Here is a 24,256-nt window from a genome sequence, read left to right on the forward strand (position 1 = left end):
CTTCTAGCTTATCGCCATTATAGATACCGCTTTCTGATAGTTTTAGATAGATACTACTTATCATTTTAAGGAAATGAATTTTTATTCCCATTCCTTCTAGTGTTTTTTTTAAAAAATAGAAATGAGTGTTATATTTTGTCAAAGACTTTCTGCATCCTTTGAGATAATTATGTAATTTCAGTTTATGTTGTTGCTGATATGGCCAATTATGCTGATAGTTTTCCTAATATTGAACCAGCCCTACATTGCTGGCATAAATCCTACCTGGTCATGGCATATGATCTTTGTTATACATTGCTGTTCTCTGTTTTGGCTCTTCCTGGTTTAGATATTAGCACTATATTTGTGTTGTAAAAGGAATTTGGTAGGACTCCTTCTTTGCCTATTTCACCAATTTATATAGTATTGGAATTAATTGTTCTTTAAATGCTTGGTAGAATTTACTAGTTAATCCATCTGGTGATTGGGAATTTTTTTTTTTTTAGGGAGCTCATTGATGGCTTGTTTGATTTCTTTTTCCAAGATATAATTATTTAAGCAGTCTATTTCCTCTTCTGTTAATCTGGGCAATTTGTATTTTTATAAATATCCATCTATTTCACTTAGGTTGTTAGATTTATTAGCATATAGCTAGACAAAAATAGCTCTTTAAAAATTTCCCTCTTAATTTGTGGTGAATTCACCATTTTTATTTCTGATACTGGTAATTTGGTTTTCTTTTTTGTTATCAAATTAGCCAATAACTTATCCATTTTATTTTTTCACAAAACCACATCCTAGTTTTATTTATTAGGTTAATTTTTTTTTTACTTTCAATTTTGTTCATCTTTCCTTTGATTTTTTATTTTTCAGAATTTCCAGTTTGGTGTTTAATTGAGTATTTAAAATTTGTTCTTTTTCTATCTTTTTACATTGCATGCCCAATTCACTGATCTTTTCTTTTCTTTTCTTTCTTTCTTTCTTTCTTTTTTTTTTTTTTGATGAGATATAAATTTTCCCTTAAGTACTGCTTTGGCTACATCTGAAAAATTTTGGTATGTTGTCTCATTGTTATCACTCTCTTTAATGAAATTATTATTTCTATGATTTGTTCTTTGATCCACTCATTATTTAAGATTATTTAGTTTCCAATTAATTTTTATTCTGTGTTTCCATGGCCCTTTATTGAATGTAATTTTTATTGCATTATTATCTGAAAAGGATGCATTTAATACTTCTGCTTTTCTGAATTTGGTTGTAATGTTTTTGTTCACTAATTTTTGTGTATGTGCCATGTACCACTGAGAAAAAAAAATCCTTTTTAATTCCCACTCATTTTTCTCTACAGGTTTATCACATCTAACTTTTCTAAAATTCTATTCATATCCTTAACTTTCTTATTTTTTTTTATGGTTAGATTTATAGAGTACTCAGGGGAGAAAGTTGAGGTCCCCCACTAGTATAATTTTATTTTCTATTTCTTTCTGTAATTAATTAAACTTTTCCTTTAAGAATCTGGATGCTATGCCATTTGGTGCTTGGTATTGATATTACTTCATGGTGCCAGGGTCCCTTCTCCCAAGTGAGCAATCACAAGTACTCTTCTATACCCTGGACCCATGACCTGGGCTCCTGTTCTTCTGAGGCATCAAAACTATCACTTTTTTTCATCCTGGAACTACAACCCAGAACTGTGTGTGGGCAATGAAACAGGGTCCTGAACCCAGCACCAGTAAAGGGTTCCCTGTGATCTCCTTCCAATAAATGGTCTGACTTTGCCCCCCCTTTCCCTGGGATGAAAGCTCCTAAAGCTGCTTCTGGCACTGCTAATGCAGCTTCTCCCAAGCCATATCTAGTGCTGCCTGAGCTAGGCTCCTGGGCTCACCACCACCCTAGTGAGAAAGACCTTCCCTGTCAACCTTTTAAGTTGTTTTGGGTTTTAGGTTGTTGCTTCCGACACTCCAGAATTCAATTTGAGGCATTATTTTAGAGTTCTTTGGATGGGAATTTGGGAGAGTTCAGCTGAGTGCTTCTTTACGTCACCATCTTGGCTCCGTATCCTCTTTTTTTTCCCTTTAAAAATCCTATTTTTGGGGTATGGGATGGTTCTCTGGGGATGGAAGGAGTATTTGGAAAATATGGTGGTGTAAGAAACCAAAGTTATTGAATAAAATTTATGTGTTTTTGAAGTTGAGGAACCAACAAGGGAAAATTTTTATTCTGGATCTGATTCTTACTAAGAAGAAGCTGGTTGCTGATATAGAAAGGATAATGGAGTAAATGGCAAATGACCATTTTATTTCAAAGGACTTAGAGGAAGACTAGATAGGATCCAATAAAGTCAGCTTGGGAAATATGGCAGACATTTAAAATTTCTAGACTCAAAGGCAGACAGTTTTAATGAGAAGAATACTGAGATCTTTCTGAAGAATCTAATGGTAACACACAGAGTACTCACCAATCAACTTAACTTTAAATAAGTAATGTTCAGAAGGTGGAAGCAAGGATCCATAACAGATTGACAGAGTGAAGCTTGAATGATTGTATAACAAGCTGGTCAGGGAAGCTAAGCACAAATTAAAAAAGTTTCTTTTTGCTTTTTAAAAGTTATACCAAAAGAAAAAGGAAGATTAAAAAATAAGCTAATAGCTTAGCATGAGGAAAAATGGGATCATGATAACTTACAAGAAAGTTGATTTTACTGAAAAGGAAAATGGACCCTGGAAATGTCACAACAAAGATGACTAAGAGGGATCTGATACTCAAGATAATTAAGAATATACTAAAAGAGTACTTAGGGGCAGCTAGGTGGCACAGTGGATGGAGCACCGGCCCTGGAGTCAGGAGTACCTGAGTTCAAATCCGGCCTCAGACATTTAACACTTACTAGCTGTGTGACCCTGGGCAAGTCACTTAACCCCAATTGCCTCACTAAAAAAAAAAAAAAAGAGTACTTAGTTGCCCTTGGTGAATTTGTGTCATCTGTTTTCGATGATTTATGTCCTTTGAAATATTTGACAGATCCAAAGATCATGCAAAATGGGTGAGATCAGAGAAGAACAAGTGTCTTGATTTTCAAAAAATGGAAAAGAATGGAATCTACAAAACATAGCTCAGTGAACTTGACTTTGATTCTTGGGAAAATTTTAAATGAATCATTAAAGAGATATTGAACAACTAGAAATAGAAGCAGTTACTATAAAGAGCCTTCATTGAGAATAGTTTATGACAGACTAACATCATCTTTGCTTTAAAAAAAAAAAAGGAATATAAAACTCACAGATGATGGAAATGCTATGGATACAGATTCCTAGATTTTAGGCAGTCTTTGATAAAGCATCTAATGCTCTTCTTGGGGAAAAGATGGAAACATGTAGATTAAATGATAATAGAGAAGGATACATAACTGTTTGGATGATTAGATTCAGAGTAGTTGTTAATGTCAACATGGCAGGTCATCTCCAGTGCAGAATCTTAGGCATTTGTGCTGTTTAATATTTTTATCAATGAAAGAATGCTCACCAAATTTACAGATTACACAAAATTTACCAATTATATTAGCTGATTGGGATATCTAAAACAGTGAATGACAGAGGTAAGCTCCAAAAGGATGATGACAGGCTGAGGCATTTGTTTTACATGTTTTCTCTTTCTATGTTGTAAGCTCCTTGAAAGAAGGAATTAGGTCTTATTTACTATTGTACTCTCACAGCACTTAGTAAGTACTTGATAAATTTCTGCTAAATGAAAATATCCTCTACTAAATTCCTCCTCCACTGTGGAATCATGATTTGGTGATGATTCTAGATTCTTAAAGGCTTGTGCAATTGGAAAAAATTCTGGTAGGTCTTACAGAGCTGGAAAAAACCAGGCCTGGTGACTGTCACCACAAAGGAGTCTAGTTAATTTGGGGGAGGCTCATCAACAGAAAGTAAACTGATAATTTTTTTCTTTTCTTCTCTAATCTTCTTGGTACTCCCTTCCCCCTTCTTTCTTTTACTACAGAAACTCATGAGAGTAAATGGAGGAATTTTGATCTGTATTGCTGAAAGGTCACAGATTTTTCTGAAGCCCTAAATTAAGAATGCATGCATGCATGCAGGAATGAATGAATGAAAGGATGAGTCATGTGACAGAAAAACATTAGTACATCTCTGGACTAGTTTTTCTTTAAAAAATCTGTCCAGAAACCTGCATGGCCAAAGCAACTCCAAGAAATATATTTAATATAGGGGCTTTTGATGTTATCTTAGAGTCTATATCTTTTCAACATTTGTTTTTATAAGATTTTGAGTTCCAAGTTTTTCTCCCTCCCTCCTTTCCCTCTCCCCTCCCCAAGACAGCAAGCAATCTGATATAGGTTATACATGTACAATCACATTAAACATATTTTCACATTAGTCTTAAAAGTCTGTATCTTAGTATGTCATTTTATTAGAGTAGAAAGAACTTGTCTTTCTGTTGCACTTAGTACACTTAACATTTTATGAATAAGCAGGCATTATACTCCACAAAAAGTATTACATTCTACTTTTACAATTTCTATTTCTTCAATATCTAATTATTTTTCTTTCTCCATAAGATATAAGAAAGATGATTTATCAGAGGCTAACACATTCTTCAAACTCATTATGAATAAATGAAAACACTCATTACTCATAAAAGTAGATTTTAGTTTAGTTTTATGTAGCAATTTAATTTCTACCTGAACATAACAGTTGTGTAACATGAATTTATTAAATAATACTGTGTGCATGTACATATAGTATTACTTGTATTAGGTATATAGAAAGAGAATGATGATTTTAGGAGTTTTACTACTTATGGTAGATAGTTGTTTTAAAAAACATGGGGTGACAATTTTTTATTTCTTTTCTGCGAGGTTAGGCGATACTGTCTAATGAAAAAGATATACATGGTATTTTGGTATAATTTTGTACAGTAATTAATGTTCATAATATTCTCACATCAATTATCTGATATTATTTAAGTTTTACAAAGACTTAAAGTATTGGTGCACCAGTTATGCCCAAAGAGTACATTTACTGATTCCAATCAGTTTTGGATATGATGGAGTGATAGGGATATCCAATTAAGACAAGGAAAATATTGAACACAAAGGATACCACCCAACAAGAACTGATGAAAAACAGCTTTTTGCTTTTAATTAAAAACATAGCAATTTTTAAATGCCTTATTCATTTTTTATTATAAAATAAAAACACAGGATTTTTTTTCTTTAATGAAAAGCAGAAACATTTAAAATGTTTTAAAAATGTACAAGTTAAAAAAGAATTTTTTAAAAGCTCAGGAAACTGCTCCTTTGTAATTCTGTCAAGCTCAATTTTGATTTTTTTTATGCATCATAATTTTGGGACAGTATTTGTTTGTTAAAAAAAGCGAAAACTTTCCTAGTAACTGTTAGCTACAGATTTCAGTTGCCTAATTGGCTGATATGACACTAGCTACTGTTATTTCAACTGTTCTGACAGACAACAAAAAGAATAAAGATGATGAGTTCAACATTTTTTTACTGCTTAAGCAAACTTATGAGCTTGAATGAATTTTCAATGCAATTTAAAAAATTAACATGCTCATGTCTAAATAGTTTTGATTATTTCTAAATAAGATCTATATTCCAAAGGAATTATGACACCAAATGCAGTCATAATGGAAATAATAATGAAAGTGCAATTTGGATAAAATAGCTATAATATCATAGAATTTTAGGTCTACATATAACTTGAGAAATTATAGATCCTGTGACCCAGAAAGGGTAAATGGTTTGCCTAAGGTCATATAACTGTGGTTATCAGTGATAGAATTACTACTGAAGCTACTGTCAGACTCTTTTTTTTTTTAATTTTTTTTTTTTTTTTTTGCGGGGCAATGGGGGTTAAGTGACTTGCCCAGGGTCACACAGCTAGTAAGTGTTAAGTGTCTGAGGCTGGATTTGAACTCAGGTATTCCTGAATCCGGGGCTAGCGCTTTAACCACTTCGCCATCTAGCTGCCCCCCTGTCAGACTCTTGATGATCCCATTTGGGGATTTCTTTTTTTATTGTACTGTGTTATGGAAATGCTTGTTTTGCTCTATGAATTGAAAATATAATAAATTTAGAAAAAGAAAAAGAAAAAAAAAGATACTGGAGTGGTTTCCCATTTCCTTCTCCAGCTCATTTTACAGATGAGGAACTGAGGCAAACAGGGTCAAGCAACTTTCTCAGGGTTGCTAGTATGTGTGTGAGGCCAGGGTAGAACTCAGGAAAATGAGTCTTCCTGATTGCAGGCCTGACACTCTATCCACTGTGCCACCTAGCTGCCCAACAAATTAGTAGTAGAACTAGTACCAGACTCAGGTCTCCTGACTTAACAATTCTCTGTTCTTTTGATTATATCACATTGTCTTACACTTGATTCAATTCATTTTACTTCAAGAAATATTTATTGAGTGCTTCTTTGTTATATTATATATTACATTAGATTCTTTATTATATATTTGGTTATATAATTTCTCTCCTCAAAAATTTTCAATGATTCCCTATGACATGTGAAGTTGAAACTATTTCTCCATTCAACATCCTCCAAAACCTGGTGCCATTTTGCCTTTCTAGCCCTATTTTAGACTACACTTTAACCAAAATAGGCTACTAGATGCTCACCTGAAACACAGTCTGTATTTCACTGCCTTTGTCCCTGTTGTGCTTTATGAATAGAATGTCATCATATGCCTCTGAGGAATTCCTATTCATCCTTTAAAATCAAAACAAATGCTACCTTCTCAATAACTCTTTGGTATAGAGCTATAGAGCACTTTGTTTCCCTCTCTTTAATAAATTGGTCATGTATTATTTTATATTATAATTATCTGTGTATAGGACATCTTTCCAAAAGTCTGTAAGTTCCCTGAATACAAAGATTGTATCTGTATGCTGTAGTTTGGATGAAGTTGTTTCCTTGAAGTTTAATATGGTTGGTGGCATTAATATCTGTCAGCTGAAGCTGATTTAGGGGAAGCTGTGAAGGTGGGCCTATCCTCAAATAAACAGGAAATAATACATCAAATTGCATGAAATCTGTGGAACCCAGACCCTTACTGTTATGTCCCTAAGACCCATAGCTTATGGAATCAAAGTTGAAAAGGATCAGTAGTTTTCTAGTCCATATGCATCTGAAAAAAATCTCCCTGACACGCAAAATAATCAAGCCTTTGCTCAAAGATCTTAAATGAGGGAGAATGATCTTTAGAGGTGGCCCATTTTACTTCTGGACATCTTTGATCAGTAAGAAGTTTTTCCTTCCATCAAGCCTAAAATGGCATCTTTGCATCTTACATGCATCGTTCCTAGTTCTACCCTCTGGAGTGAAAAAAGAACGAGACATTTGTATATATGTTTATCACATCAGTGAAGACCTATTAAGTCTCACTGCCCCCCCCCCCAATAATGACTACTTCCCTCTCCCACTTCTTCTTTTCTTGCAGGATAAATATCCTTAGTTCTGACAGTGGATCCTTATATGGCATAAATTGGAGGCTTCAAAAAATATGTTGTTTCATCTTTGTGTATCTAGGATATATTTTGCCTCCAGACTGCTTACCATTTAGTAGGGAGTTAAGATGCACAATCAAATACCAAGACACCAATTAGACTATGATAAATATCCAGAAGTCAAACAGATTGGCAAGAGGTATTTGAAGACTGAAGGATCACTTCTGTGAAGAAGGGGCTTCATGGAGCAGGTGGTACATGAGTTAAGTCTTGTTGTGAGGGAAGGATTTCAACATGTGAAGAAGGGATGGGATTCATTTGAGGCATAGCAGCTATAACCTAATGTATACAGGAAAGGCAGTAGAGTCAGCTGCTAGTGTTGTGATCTAGTTAGAATAGGGAGTCTGTGAAGGGCAATGGCATGAAGGAAGGCTGGAAAGGTAAGTTCAAACCTGATTGTGTAAGGCCATGAATACAGTAGGGAATGTGTCTTTTATCCTGTACATAATGGGAACCACCAATGCATTTCGAATAGGGGAGTGAATGATACACTCAGACCTGCACATGAACACATTACTTTAGCAGCATTGAGAAAGATAAATAGGAGGAGGAAAAATTGGAAGTAGGAAGGTTAGTTAGAAGACTACTGCAATCACCCAGGACAATGGTAATGAGGGACTTAATATGGTGGTGACAGGGGGAATGGAAAGGAGGCAGATGTAAGAGATACCACAATAGAATAGTTGGATCCAGTGGTCTGAAAAGCTTACCTAATTAACATTAATTAGGCACAATGGAATCTTTCTAAAATACTCCTTCTGATGACTTGGCCACAGGACTTCCTCTTAGATGCAACCTCAGAGAAATTAGTTCTTTGTGATTGTTTCATTATCTAATCCCCAGTAAAGAGGGTCGAAATTTTTACTTGACAGTCAGTACTATTATTGTGGGGTTCCAGCGCCTAGCAAAAAGAACTGTACTTTTTCACAATTCTTTCACACTCTTTGAGCTAATTGAGTAAACTAAGGAATGTCAGAGAATAAGAGCCATAATGACCATATGGATCACATATGACCTCCTCAAAATCCTTCTGAGAAGTGGGCAAAAGTATAAATACTAAATAAATAGGGATGGAGACCGGACCCTGTGGTTTCACTAATATAGGGAATCCCAGATGAGATTTCCTCCAATAATGTGTGTAGTTAGAGCTGGGCCTTTGGTTTCATTGGTATAAGGAACTCCCAATGAGGAAACTCCTAATGGTGTAGAGAGCATGGATGCTAAGCATTATTTTGGAGAGTAGCCTGGGGTACTGAGAAATTAGGTTATACAGACAATAGCAATGGAGAACTCAGGTCTTCTAATTTTGAGGCAGGTTCTTTACCCACTATACTACATTTTCTTTCTAGTTTCATCATAAAAATGATCAAAAACCACTTTGATAGTAAAAAGATTATTGGTTAAAACATTTAAGACTAAAAGCCTAATGAAAAGCGGAGTGTTTTTTTAAAAAATCTCTTCTATATCAGGTATCCCCCCCCCATTTCACTTTATTCTCTACTCTAAAAATACTGTTTCTTAAAAAATTCACACCCAATTTAAAAAAGTGTAAAATTAAACTAGTTTGATTCTAAATAATTTTAAACAAAAAACGGGGATTTGGGGTATCCTGAGACCCTGAACACTATAAGCTACCAAAAATATACTTTATCTTTACAGAGAACCAAAGTAAATTAGAATCCTACACAACAGGTTGTATTAGATAAATCTTGAATACCATAGGTTTCAGTAAAAATGCTAATAAGACTCTGCTTCTAAATTCTCTAGGTATTTTCATTTGTTTATTCCTTTAGCAGATCAATCTTTTTGGTTCTCTAGTAATTTATTTCTTCTTCTCTGCAAGGTTATTAATAGGTTATTATTACTCTAGTTACCTGAAAGAGCTCTCCAATAAAATCCTTTTCTAATATCACATTGTGGCATGGAGGTACACACACACACACACACACACACACACACACACAGACACGTGCATATACATATGCATATATGGGTGTATATATGTATATGCTGTATGTGTGTGTATGTATGTATTTATGTATGTGTATGTATTTTTTGGCCACAGCAACCCAGGCAAAAATATAAACTGGCCCATGGTCTCATGGAGTTCCCTTTCATTGCTGCGGTTATAGTGGCAGAGTAGCAAAAAAAAAAAAATCGGTAGAGCATACTAAGTATTAATAGATATTAGAACATTAATAGATATTAGTTAACTGTTAGTAATCACAGATTCTATGACCAACCAAATTTCACAAAGGAATTGAATCTTATACAGATAAGACAACTAAAGTAGTATATTGGTAGCCCTAAGGCACTAAAAATAATGTAAGAAATGTCTCTAATTTGTTGAGTAAATCTTCATGATTGAATTAGGGGAAAACTGGGAGAAGTCTGATTTTTGGTTTCTGAATTGCTGGCTTCCATCCTGGTTCTTTCCATTTGTGTTTTTGCTTCAAACCTGGTTCAGATATGACTGTGCTCCAGACTAGTCTTTATATTTTGTTAGCCCAGTTCTGTACTTTTTTTACTCAGTTCTTTGAGGCAATACTACAAACAGTGCCCTGCCCTAGACCTAGGCTATATAGTATTAATCTCTTGTCTCTAATGGGAAATGACTACCTATACATATACAGAATATATATATTATATACATATATATTATATAGTATATATATTATATAGTATATATATTATATACACATATATAATACAGAACAGAGACAAATGAATTCATATGTAAGAAAAACATGATCTAAACTGATAAATAAGTACAGCCACTTCTGAAAGCAGTTATTTAAATACTAAGTCATTAAATGAAAATAAGAGTGCCAGTTGAAAATAGAAATTTATCATTAGCTACAAAACCAACTTGGATTACTGTCTTTAAGAAAGCACATCATACAAAGAAAGTAAAAAGGTATAGTATATCATAGTAAAGGTAAAAAGTCTAAGAGAAGAGAGGGTACCTGTTCCTGTGATTCCATCTCCCGATGCTGTAGTTTTTTCTCTGTGGAGCGCATCTGAATGCTTCGGTTTTCCAGCTCATCTTGTAAAGCCTAAAATAAAGTGACCCAGTGAAAAAAATAAATATATTAAACTGGAGAAACAGTTTACAAGTAAACTGACAATAAAAAGCCTAGCTCTGTTGTTTCCCATCTTTGTTGTTTCTTACAAGTTCAACTTAATAAAAATGACAAGCTTTTGTATAGCTGTCTCCTACTGTAAGAAAATGTAATATAAAAATATATGAAACAGTTAAATTAGGACTGAAAATTAGCTTTTAAAAGGGGTTATTTACCTATACATAGATTTATCACAGATTTCCTTTAAGTAGTCAGTCCCTGTGACACACTTAAATAGAAATTGATTTATAAAAACTGAACGTATCCAAAACTTTGTCAATTCAGTTAAACGATAACATTAAATAAATGCCATGTACTCAGCCCAATAACTTTTTTATTATATAAAGGGAAGCAGAATTGTATTCATTTCATTGAATAGAGGTCTTCCTGACTCCAGGCCCAGAGATCTATCCATTGAACAGTCTACCAGCTTAGCCTAATACATAAAAGGTACTTAAAAGAGACAGTTAAGTGGCACAGTGGATAGAGTGCTGGGCCTGGAGTCAGGAAGACCTGAATTCACACCTGTCCTTAGAGATTGTATGAGCCCAGGCAAGTCACTTAATTTCTGACGGCCTCAGTTTCCTCAACTGTAAAATGGATATAATAGTAGCTCCTACCTGTTGTAAGATTCAAATGAAATATTTGTGAAACATTTAAGATACTGCCTAGAACATAGTGGAAGCATATTGATGTTTGTTCCCTCTTTTCTGTGTGGCACCAAGGTGGCTCAGTGGACTTGGAGTCATTCATACCTAAGTTCAAATCTGCCCTTGGACATAGACTAAACTGTGGGACCTTGAGTAAGTCATACATTTTCTATGCCTCAGATTCTTTACCTATAATAAGGATAATAATACCATCTACCTCCTAGGGTTGTTATGAGGATAAAATGAAATAATACTTGTAAAGTGCTATAAAAATGCTAGCTATCACCAATATTTACTATGTAAACACTATGTTTCCTGATTTGTAGTGGTATGTGCATAGTGGTCACCTCTATGAAAACCCTTTATCTTCTGTAGTGAGAGGAGAAAAATAGAAGGGAGAGGAAGCAGAGAGTGCTACGCATGAATGAATTCTAAGATTTTTAACATATTAATTTAACTACTAGTATTCTATGTGAGATCTTTGTGCAGTGGAAATAGTCAGAAGACTTAGGTTTAAATCCTGGCTCTGTCACTTGCTACCTGTGTGACCGAAGGCAAGTCACTTAACTTCTCTGGGCCTCAGTTTCCTTATCAATAAAATGAGGAGGTTAGACTAGATGCTTTCTAGTTATAACTCGATGATACTATGAACTTACAAAAGCAAATCTGAAGCATGTGTGGAGATGGAGATGACATGGAAGTTGAGAAATAATTAAGAACTACATGGGGCAGCTAGATGGCGCAGTGGTTAAAGCACCGGCCCTGGATTCAGGAGTACCTGAGTTCAAATCCGACCTCAGACACTTAACACTTACTAGCTGTGTGACCCTGGGCAAGTCACTTAACCCCCATTGCCCCGCAAAAACAAAACAAAACAAGAACTACATGTTAGTACGTATTGAAGGATGTACTAAGATTTGTGAGAACCTATAAATTACATTTCCCTATGTACAATATCTATTATCATTACATTGGTTTACTATTGGTTTTTTAAAATTGGAAAAAAAAAACAGATCCCTTTCAAACAATATTAAGAGTACATGGCTGACCTATACATGATATGTATATTATGTTGAAGTGAATTAATAACAATAAAAAAAAATTTTAAACTATAAAGCACGCATTTTTCTATAGCCCTAGGAAAGCACAGATAATGAAAAAACTGATTAACTGAAGAGAATAATTTGCATATTTTGAAATGACAAAAAAAAAAGAAAAGAAAATTATGTCAAAAGATTCAGGCTATACTTGAATATATTAAAAAAAAATAGTGTAGGGGGCGGCTAGGTGGTGCAGTGGATAAAGCACTGGCCCTGAATTCAGGAGTACCTGAGTTCAAATCCGGTCTCAGATACTTGACACTTACTAGCTGTGTGACCCTGGGCAAGTCACTTTACCCCCATTGCCCCGCAAAAAAAAAAAAATAGTGTGAGGTAGTACCAAAACATTCATCCAAAGCAGACTTTGGCAACCAGAAAGAATTTGAAATTCCTCTGATTCCTTATTTCTCTTTGAGCTTTCCAATTATTTCTACTAGAGGTGAGTGCAATGCTTATTTGTTATATTTTCAGTCTGCTAGCATTATCTAATTTGTTAAAATTTCCTTGCCCATCATAAGACAATTACAAACATCTGTTGTAAAATAGAAAATCAGAGAGATTAAAGGATTGAAAGGAATGTTCATGGTTTAATAACAATCACTCAGAAAATTAATTTCAGTTGTCGAGATCACCATTTTGGTTTTTTGTTTTTGAAACACAAAATGTACCACAATGGATCTTAAGTATACTTTGTATATATACACAAAAGATGGATCTTATATATACACTTTGTACTTCTCTTAAGATCTTATAATGATTTATTTTGTGCCATAGTTTTTGTACACATACCTTATATCTTCTGCTAAACTGTAAGTTCTGTAAGGCCAGGGATCAAGTTTTATTTATATCTGTAGCCCCCAAATGCTATAAAAATAATAGGTGTTGAATAAATGCTGAATTGAATTGAATTATGGGCGAAACATATGGTTGGTAAACAAAAATAAATTCTGATTTTATCTTACCAAATGAAAAAATTTTCATTATAAAATATTACCAATTAATTTGATCAGGTATAAATATTTTAGATCTATTCTTTGACAATGAAGCTTTCTGCCATTCAAATGGAATTATACTGTAATTATATTAATCTGGAATTCTATAATAACATTTGGTTTCCATTAAGATTCAATTATATGTGGCCCATAATGTAGCCAAAGTGCCAAAATATAAAAATTACTGATTGTCTACATAGAGAAGGTAATCGTGTCTAACAGGAATTTAAACCCCCTCAACACTTAATTCCCTTTTTAAAAAGTGCCTCAAATACATTATACTTCAGGAAGATAATAAGATTATTTTGATAGTGTGGAATAATGGAACTGTTCTTGTATTTAGAAGACATGGCTTCAAACCCGGGTTCTACCTTTTATTAGTTATGAGATTTTGGGCAAGCTACCAAACTTGTTCAGATAATCAATTTTTTAAATTTGTAAAATGAGGACAGTAATTCTTGCACTAGCCACTCTTCAAGAAGTTCACAAGTAGTGTTTTTTAAACCTTAAAGTATTATATATGAGTTAAGACAATATTTACTTCATTTTCAAATTTTGAGATGGTAAACATTAAAATTCACATAATTCAGGACAAGAATCTTGGAACTACAAGAGAAACCTTAGAGCTGAATTCATTCAATTCCTTAACAATGAATCAGTCCACACAGGAAAGAGGGAACAAACCTCAATATACTTCCACTACATGCTAGGTAGTGTCTTTTGTTTGTTTGTTTGTTTTTGCGGGGCAAAGGGGGTTAAGTGACTTGCCTAGGGCCACACAGCTAGTAAGTGTCAAGTGTCTGAGGCCGGATTTGAACTCAGGTACTCCTGAATCCAGGGCCAGTGCTTTATCTACTGCGCTACCTAGTTGCCCCCTAGGTAGTGTCTTAAAAGCTTTACAAATATTTAATTTGAATCTTACAACAGGTAGGAGCTCCTATTGTATCCATTTTACAGTTGAGGAAACTGAGGCCGTCAGAAATTAAGTGACTTGCCTGGGCTCATACAATCTCTAAGGACAGGTGTGAATTCAGGTCTTCCTGACTCCAGGCCCAGCACTCTATCCACTGTGCCACTTAACTGTCTCTTTTAAGTACCTTTTATGTATTAGGCTAAGCTGGTAGACTGTTCAATGGATAGATCTCTGGGCCTGGAGTCAGGAAGACCTCTGTTAAAATCCAGGCTCAGACCTTATTAGTTGTGTGACTCTGGGCAAGTCACTTAACCTCTGTTTGCCTTAATCCACTTTAGAAGTAAATGGCAACAACTTGGAATTATGCCCAAAGGGCTATAAAGCTGTGCATATCCTTTGACCCAACAATACCACTTTTGTGTCTTTTTCCCAAAGAGATCATAAAAAAGGGAAAAGGACTCACATGTACAAAAATATTTATAGCTACTCTTTTTGTGGTGGCAAAGAATTGGAAAGTGAGGGGCTGCCCATCAGTTGGGGAATGGCTGAACAAGTTGTGGTATATGAATGTAATGGAATTCTATTGTGCTGTAAGAAATGAGCAGGAAGAGTTCAGAGAAACCTGGAAGGACTTGCATGAACTGATGATGAGCGAGATGATCAGAACCAGAAGAACATTATATACAGTATCATCAACATTATGTGTTGATCAATTGTGATTGACTAGATTCTTCTCACCAATCCAATGGTACAAGAAAGTTCCAAAGGACTCATGATGGAAAAAGCTCTCCAAATCCAGAAAAAAAAGGAACTGTGGAATATGGATGCTGATTGGACCACACTATTTCTTTTGTTTTTGGTGCTGTTGGTTTTCTGTTTTGAGGTTTTTCCTTTTTGCTCTGATTCTTCTCTTATAACATGACTAATGCAGAAATATGTTTAATGTTATTATGTTTATATAACCTATATCAGATTACCTGCTGTCTAGGGGAGGGGGGAGGGAGGGTAGGGAGGGAGTAAAATTTGAAATTTGAAATCTCATATAAACAAATGTTGAAAACTATTTCTACATGTAACTGGAAAATAATAAAATACTTTCATTTAAAAAAAGAAAAAAGAAGAAGTAAATGGCAAACTACTCAAAGTATATTTGCCAAGAAAACCCCATGGACAAAATGGTCCATGGGGTCATGAAGTGTCAGACATGACTGATTGATTAAATAACAATGTATTAGGCACTATGCTAGGTATTGGGGATACAAAAAAATGAAGCAGTCATTCTCTTCAAGGAATTTAGTCTATTAGGAGAGAAAACATGTACATATCTAAGTGTATACATTCACAATAGACACAAGGTTGTTTTGCTAGATAAGGTTGGATAAAGATAGGCCCCAAGAGGTTGGTGACTTGCTTCATCTTACAGAGCTAGTTAGTGGCAGAATTGAAATTAGAAGTCAATTTTCACTTCAGTGCTTTTTCTGTCATACCAGTCTGCTTACCCAAAGACTATATAGAGATGCAAACAATTATTCAGTAGCACAATTAAGATCCTTGGCCCCATGTAAATTCTTGAAACTCAAAATTTTATTCATAAGCCTTTAAATTTAACATTCAATGCAAAGAATCATACTTTTCCAGTTTAAAAGAAAAAAGTCTGGATAAGTAAGAAATTTGCTAACCAACATCAGAGTAAGAGTGTAAATTATAGCATATTTTGAACAATTAAATTGTCCAGAATACAAAATTAAATTGCACAATAAATTTCTTGTCGAAAGTCTACATTATACTTGACCTTAAAGAGTGCTTTATGTTGGTCTGTGAACAATGGCATGAAATATTTTGCTTTAGAGGGCAGATCTTCTATACCTCCCAAAACATATAAAAATGTAAATAAGATACTAAGCTTTACTGCACCAAAGAAGATATGCCACAATTCTCAAAAATGGGAATGGATTCATTACATAATGGCAATGATTAATTGAAATTAAAATATAAAGGTTCCTAATTGTTAAAGTGAACACTTCAGGGCAAACCAAATTGTCTTAGTAGTCAATGTGTCTTATGCCCCATGACTTTAAATGCACTAATTGCTTCCATGTTAGTACAGGAAAAAAATTAACATCATATTTAATAATATCATGATTGATAATCTAACTTCAAGCAAGCAGAGTTTATAGACAAATTAGTAAGATATTAAAGTTTAGTTTCATTCAAAATAGAAGCTTCAGGAACATAACTTTAAATTAACTGGACAAGCATGAAATGATTGCAAGTATAAACTTTCTGTTGCTACCAAACAAATGAAAAAAAGTTCCATTCAAAGAAACTACATTGTGTTTTTGAAAGTTGTCTAATTCTTTTAGTTAGGCACTAAGAAATATCTGTTGAATGAATGAATGAATAAATTATGACAATGATGAAGATATCAAGTTTTTTTCCTAGTACCTTATTAGCATTCATTCATTTAATCATGCACACATACAGCAAACATTTATTAAATCCCTAGAATATGCTAGGTGGTAATACAAATACAGAAGTAAACCTACCCTTGAGAAGCTTATATTCTACAAAATACATCTCTGAATTTGAAAACTTCCCATTTCTATTAATATTATACTGTCCTTTGTATAAACAGAAAATGTTACTGTTGCAGCGGGAAAATTTAGTGCATAAGCTTTGAGTTGTTTTCATATAGAGGTGATGGAGTTTTGCCAATTCATTTGTAGACTGTTGTCCAGCAATGATGCACTAGAAGAGGAACAAGTGATGTACTAAGTCAATCAACACTTACTAAGCACTTAATATGTGCCAGGCACTGTGCTAAGCCCCAAGGATACAAAGAGAGGCAAAAGATGGTCCCTATTCTCAAAGAGCTCATAGTCTAATGAGGGAGACAACATGCAAACAACTACATACTAACTAGCCAAAGAAAGGATAAGTTGGAAACATTCAATAGAGGGAAGGCATTATCATTAAAGGAGAACTGGGAAAAGTTTCTTGAATAGAGGAGGTTTTAGTTGTGACTTGAAGGAAGCCAGGAAAGCCAGGAGTTGGAGGTGAGAGGCTAGAGCGTTCCAGACATGGAGAACACAGAGTGATTGAAATTAGGGTCTGTGGTCATGAAACAAAGAGCAGCAAACCTTGGATCTAGACAACATTAGAGTTAAGGTTTACATAACTCAGCGCTAAAAAGTAACAATGAATCGTAGCATTTATCATAAAGGTGCTATTAAAGTGAAGTCATTATATTCCAAATTCTAACAGGATAAACAAAAATAGTACTTCATTTAGAACAAGGAAAACAGAGAGTATAAATTAAGACATGGGCACAATTAAAAAGTTTCTTTCTACTACATTTAGGCTACAAAGTGAATAAAGTAGGGGAATGAACTTTTGCACTAATGAGATAGTTTTTTTAGTGCTAATAATTTGAATTTGTCTTCATCTTGAAATTTATTATAACTAAAATCTACCTCCTCCTTTGATATTTTGCATGTCAAATAAAAGTGAGACCCAGTCAATATCTATGATTTATATAAAGAATGACTAATTATAAGGACAAAATTTTGGCCATTTTAAAAACAAGTAATTATCTCTAAAAACAATATCTACAAAGATTTGAACAGTGTTGTCCTATTTCAGCATAATAGTCAATGACATTTCTAATGGGCAACTTTTCTGAGAGATATAATTCAGCTTCAAATCTTGAATGTTTTGCCACCTAAGGTTTTTAAAGAAAAGATTAATTAAAAGCTGAGGTAAAATGAATGAAAATTATAGCATTAACATTTCTTCACATTTTTATGACAGATCTATAAACTTTGAATCATGACCTTAAACCACTAGGACAAAGCAGAAACGCCAAATCTTGTCATTTGACTGTGGAGATACAAATTTGGGACTACCCAAAGATTACACAATAGCAGGGGCAGGGAGTCTTTTAACTGGGTGGTCTCATTGCCTATTTATAGAAGTTATTGCAGCTTCCAGTGGGGGGGGGGAGGGGAGGGAGAGGAACACAGAACGACAGAGATAGAGAGAGAATAAGAGAGAATCTATTATCAAAAGTAACTAGGAGTCTTCAACTACAATTCCACTCAGTACTTATCCTAAAGTAACTACTTTCATTCAAAGTTGTCCAGAGTAAAAACAACAACAACGACGACAACAACAACACCACAATTCCAAATACAAAATATGTTTTTTATTGGTGATTTTCTGGTTATAAAGAATGGTTCATACCACAAGTCTAAAGAAAACCAGAACAACAGTCATTACAGAGACCACTAATAGGTTCATACACACAATAATATACTTTTTTTCTTTTGGCCTACCCTTAGGAATTATTGTTTTTACTTCACATTCTGAAACATTTTAAAAAACCACCTCAGTTCTCATTCTCTCTGTCATTGTCTGTCTGTCTCTCCTAGCTTTGGCATTAAAAACAAAACCAAACCAAAGATTTTAGGGGTTTTAACTTACTACATATGTTTGCTGTTCACATAAGGCAGAATTCCTTTCTGGTGGGAATGATTTTAGTTCTTGTTGCAACATACCATATAGCCAAGAAATTATGCTTTGATGTAAGCTATTATACAATACTCATTAGGCTACTGATTTAATATGAAAGGCAAAAATACTGTGGTCAATGTCAAAACAATACCATTGTTTTTTTCAAAGAAAAAAATTCCTTAAACCCCCAGCCCCCAACAAAACCTATATCCATGTTGCTTCTAGGGGTGGTGTCAAGATGGTGGAATACAGAAGCACTCAGCTTAGCTCTCCCAATATTCCCCTGAAAACAACTTTAAAAGAATGCCTCAAATAGTTCTGGAAAGGCAGAGCCAACAAAGGGCCATAGTGAAACATTTTTTGAACCCAAGAATACTTAGGAGGTTGGAAAGAGAGATCTGTGACACTGGGGTAGAGACTAGCCTGGATCCCATGTAGATGAAATACCTGTGGTGGGACTAGATGGTGGCAACAGCAGCACCAGCAGCTTTGGGAGCTCTCAAGGCAGAGACAGTAAGGGTACCTGGCAACTTGTCAGAAAGAGGTTACACAGATGGAGCCAAGAGGGTGGAGTGAAGGCAGGGATTTGTCTGAGCTCTCCCAAATTCAATGCCAAACAAAATAATGCCTTGAAATAAATTCTAGAGTGGCAGAATCAACAAAAGGATAGGATGAAACAATTTTCTAGCCAATTACAACCTGGAAGGTTGGCAGGAAAGTTCTGTTTCACTAGGGTGAGAGTAGTGAACAGTCTAGCACAGGCATAACAGACAGCACAGATCTTTCTGGCAAACCAGTAGCAGGCCTTGGGGGACAACTGAATTGGTGGGAGAAGTGGTTTCTGGAGACCTCAGTCCATGGAATGGCAAAAGAGTTGGACAACTGTTCAGAAGGAGATTATAGGGGACTTTTTGCTGGCACTGGGAGGATTTTGTTGTATTGCCCATATGTGGTTCTGGTTGCAGTCCCAGAGTGATAAGGAACACTAGCAGGACCTTGGACCTTCATTTCAGTGCCAGGCAGAACAGTTTTTGTGGTTGCTTACAGATCAGAGCATAGGCCAGGAAAGCAGTGATATTTGCATTTTTGCATTATATCCAATCCACATTTAGTATTTAACAGATGAACCAATTGCATAATGAGAGTATGTTTAACTGGTAGTGATACAATATCAAGGGAGCTAGCTAGAATATTTGGTATACCACTTTGTATAATTTGTAAAATTTATAGGAATTCATAAACAGGAACTACACAAGATTGACAGGGATGAATGGATTGCGATCTATATCACTGAATGAACTACCTTACATAAATGAGATCAGAGATCTGTCGAAGTATCTAATATTTAATCCTCATATACTTTCTTGAAGTCTGTTAAAACTCCTCAATGTTTGAATGGAACCATGTTTATCAAATATATTACCCATATTCATGATCTCCATTACTGATTAACATGTTATCTTGTCCTATAATTTCTTGCTTTTAAATGATTTTAAATGATCTAGGAAATGTTATTTCCTAGAATGACCTCCCAACTTTTCTTCTCCCAACTATGTTACCACTTATAATTGAGGACTTTCAAGTATTCCTGATGAAAAGACCAGGACTAAATAGAAAATTTAACTTTCAAATATATGCATCAAGAGAAACATATGAAGTAAACATGAAAGAGAAATCATAGGGGAATTGATATTGGTAAATTGTTTCCATTCTAACATAGGAAGATGATAACTTGTAATTCCAAAGAACTTTATTATTATTATAGCAGTTAGAAGTATACATAGACAGAGGGCATGGGTGTGAGTTGACTATGATGTGATGATTTCCAAAATAATAAAATTAAAGGGTAACAAAGGAGGATGCACTGGAAGAACAGTGAGGGCAAGGTAGAATGGGGGTAAATGAGGCAAAAATAAATGAGGCAAAAAAAGAAAGAGCTTTTACAATGGAGGGGAAGATGGGGGGAGGTACCGAGCAATGCTTGAAACTTACACTCAATGAAATTGTCTCAAAGAGAGAATAATATACACAATGAGTTGATTATATTAATATAGTAAAATAGAAATCTATCTTACCCTAGCGGGAACTCAGAAATGAAAAGGATAAGAGGAGAGGAGAGCTGATAGAAAGAAAGGTAGATTGAGGGAGGTAGTAGTCAAAAGCAAAACAGACTTTTGAGGAGGGACAGGGTAGAGGAGACAGAAGGATAAACAGAGGAAAAAAGGCAGGAGAGAGGGAAATAAATAATTAATGAACTCACCCATAAAATAAAAGTGGATAGTGTCAAAGCGTCGGTTCATGAGGAAAAAAAAAAAATTGCCCCTCTGGACAAAACTTTCCTCTCTTCCTTTTCTATATTGTTGTTCACATATTATTAGTTAGCAATAGTTATTATATTCTTTTTACTGTTCCATCAAGGAAACATTCCGTTTCTTGAGGAAGCAAAGGGGGGAAATGTGGTAAAAAAAATATGAAAGTTTTTTAACAGTCAGTTAGGATAACTGAAAGACGCCAGTTTTTCTTTAAGGACCACCCTTTTGGGGAGGAGACCAATGGCATGAGCTACGCATGCCAGTGCGCCTGCTGCGCATGTCAGACTGCCTGCTATGCACTCGACTTCCGGGGTGCGAGCTGAAAAGGCAAGGAGAGAACGGAAGTGGGGCTTTTTTCCTGCTCCGCTGGTCTCCTGGCTGTGCTGCACAGACAGACGCGGACTGGAGTTTGACTCGGCCCGGCTCTCGGTTAACAGCACGCGCTTGACTTGGTCTCTCTCCCCAAAAGTGGCCTTGGGTTTTGGTGAGTTTTATACAGAATATAGACTAAGCCTAGACTTAAGACGATTTGTGTTGTATTTCTACTTTCCTATCCTTCTAATCAACATCACCTTGTGACTACCATACAATAAAGGCTCTATCTAGAAAACCAGAAGCTTCTGGGAGATAAATTAAGGGTTAAGGTTAAGTAGGGGAGATTTATGATCTAATATCTAATTTTAATCTCACAATAGTAAAGTATATAAAAAAACAAAATCCAACAGTATGTGGCTTACAAGAAACACTTGAAGCAGAGAAGCACAGAGTAAAAATAAGAGACTGGAACAGAATTTATTATGCCTCAATTGAAATTAAAAAAGTAAGAATAGCAATCTTAAGCTCAGACAAAGCAAAAACAAACATAAATCTAATTAGAAAAGATAAGCAGAGAAATGGCATTTTGCTAAAATTTACCATAGACAACAACATAATATCAATACTAAACATATATGTAGCAAATTATATAGCTTGAAATTCTTAAAGTTAAAGTTAAATGAATTACAGGAGGAAATAGAGAACAAAACTGGGGTGGGGAGAACCTCAACTTCCTTCTCTCAGAACTACACAAATCTAATCCATAAAATAAACAAGAAAAGAAGTTAAGGAGATGAACAGAATTTTAGAAAACCTAATAGACCTTTGGAGAAAACTAAATAAGAATAGAAAGGAATATCTTTTTCTCAGTGGTACATTCCAAACAAATTGGAATATGATATTCTGGAACGCAAAAGAGCTATGATTACCACTAAAAATAATGTACCCAACAAAATTAAGTATAAACTTTCAGTAGAAAAAGTGGGTATTTAATGAAATAGAAGACTTTCAAGAATTCCTGATGAAAACACCAGAGCTGAATAGAAAACAACTTTCAAATATAAGCCTCAAGAAAAACATAAAAAATAAACATGAAAGAGAAATTATAAGCCTGAATGTGAATGGGATGATCTCATCCATAAAGTGGAAGCAGATAGGAGAATGGCTTAAAAACCAGAATCTAACAATATGTTGTTTATAAGAAACAACCTGAAATAGGGAGACAACCACAGAGTTAAAATAAGGGGATGGAGCAGAATCTATTATGTTTTAGCTGAAGTGAAAAAGGCAGGTGTAGCAATCATGATCTCAGATAAAGAAAAAGGAAAGATGGATATAATTAAAAAGGTTAATCAGGGAAACTATATCTTGCTAAAAGGAACCACAGAAAATGAATTATGCACCAAATGGCAGGTCACCCGAATCCTTAAAGGAAATGTTCAATGAATTACAGGAGGAAATAATAAAACTATACTAGCACAGGACCTCAACTTCCTTTCTCAGAGACAGATAAATCTAACCATAAATTAAATGAGAAAGCCATCAAGGAGATGAATAAAATCTTAGAAAAGTTAGATATGATAGAGCTCTGGGAGAAAAAAATCTGAATGGAAATAGAAAGGAATATAACATTTTCTCAGCTGTACATGTCACCTTTAAAAAAACTAACCATGTTTTGTGACATAAAAATCTCAGAACCAAATGCAGAAAAATTAAATGTACCCTTTTCCGGCCATAAGGCAACAAAAATTACATTTAATAAAGGCCACTGAAGCATAGATTAAAAGCTAATTGGAAATTAATGATCCAATCTTAAAGAATGACGAAGTCAAAGAACACATCATTGAAAGAACCAATAATTTCATTAAAGAAAATGACAAGTGAGGCAACATTTCAAAATTTGTGTGATATAGCCAAAACACTACATAAGAAAAGATTTATATATCTAAATGCATAGATCACCAAGAAAGAGAAAAACAGATGGGTGAATTGAGCATGTAACTAAAAAAAACCTAGAAAAATAAATTTAAAATTTAAATCCCCGATTAAACAATAAAATGGAAATCCAGAAAATTAAAGGAGAGATTAATAGAATTGAAAGTAAAAATTCATCTAATAAATAAAACTAAGAGATTGTTTTATGAAAAAATAAAAACAATAAAAGAGATAAGCCATTGGTTAATTTGATTTAAAAAAGAAAGAAAACCAAATTACTATTGCAAAAATTAAAAGGGTTGAATGTGCCACAAATGAAGATGAAATTAAGACAATAATTAGGAGCTATTTTGCCCAATTATGAGTCAGTAAAACTGACAATCCCTGTGGAATATATGAATATTTATAAGAGTATAAACTGCCCAGATCAAGGGAAGAAGAAACAAAAAACATCAAGGGAATCAATGAAAAAAGTTTTATGAAAGGCAATCTAGCACTTGCAGATTTTAAACTATATTACAAAGCAATAATTATGAAAAAAGTCTAGTACTTGCTAAGAAATAGAGTGGAACATCAGTGGGATGGATAATGTACACAATACACAGTAGTAAAAGACCATAGAAATCTATTTTTTGATAAACCCAAAGATCCATACTTTGGGGATAAGAACCCAACACTTTATAAAAGCTGCAGGGAAAACTGGCAATCAGTTTGGCAGAAACAAGGCATAAACCAACATCTCATATTGTATACTAGGATAAAGTCCAAATGGATAAATGATTTTGACATAAAGAGTGACATCTTAAGTAAATTAAGGAGCATGGAAAAAATGTACCTGTCAGATCTATGGATAAGGGAAGAGTTGGGGCAGAGCAAA

At 34.4% G+C, this 24,256-nt stretch overlaps 1 protein-coding gene across 1 annotated transcript in view; it reads right to left on the reverse strand.

Annotated features, from left to right (window-relative positions):
* CEP112 (centrosomal protein 112) overlaps positions 1-24,256 on the reverse strand; it is a 479,659-nt gene that overhangs the window by 69,638 nt on the left and 385,765 nt on the right. Inside the window, exon 24 of the mRNA XM_044003044.1 lies at positions 10,495-10,584. Coding sequence (XP_043858979.1) covers positions 10,495-10,584 — 90 coding nt within the window. The remainder of the gene's footprint in view (positions 1-10,494; positions 10,585-24,256) is intronic.

Source organism: Dromiciops gliroides, chromosome 4 (genome assembly GCF_019393635.1).
Source record: "Dromiciops gliroides isolate mDroGli1 chromosome 4, mDroGli1.pri, whole genome shotgun sequence".
NCBI classification, from domain to species: Eukaryota; Metazoa; Chordata; class Mammalia; order Microbiotheria; family Microbiotheriidae; genus Dromiciops; species Dromiciops gliroides.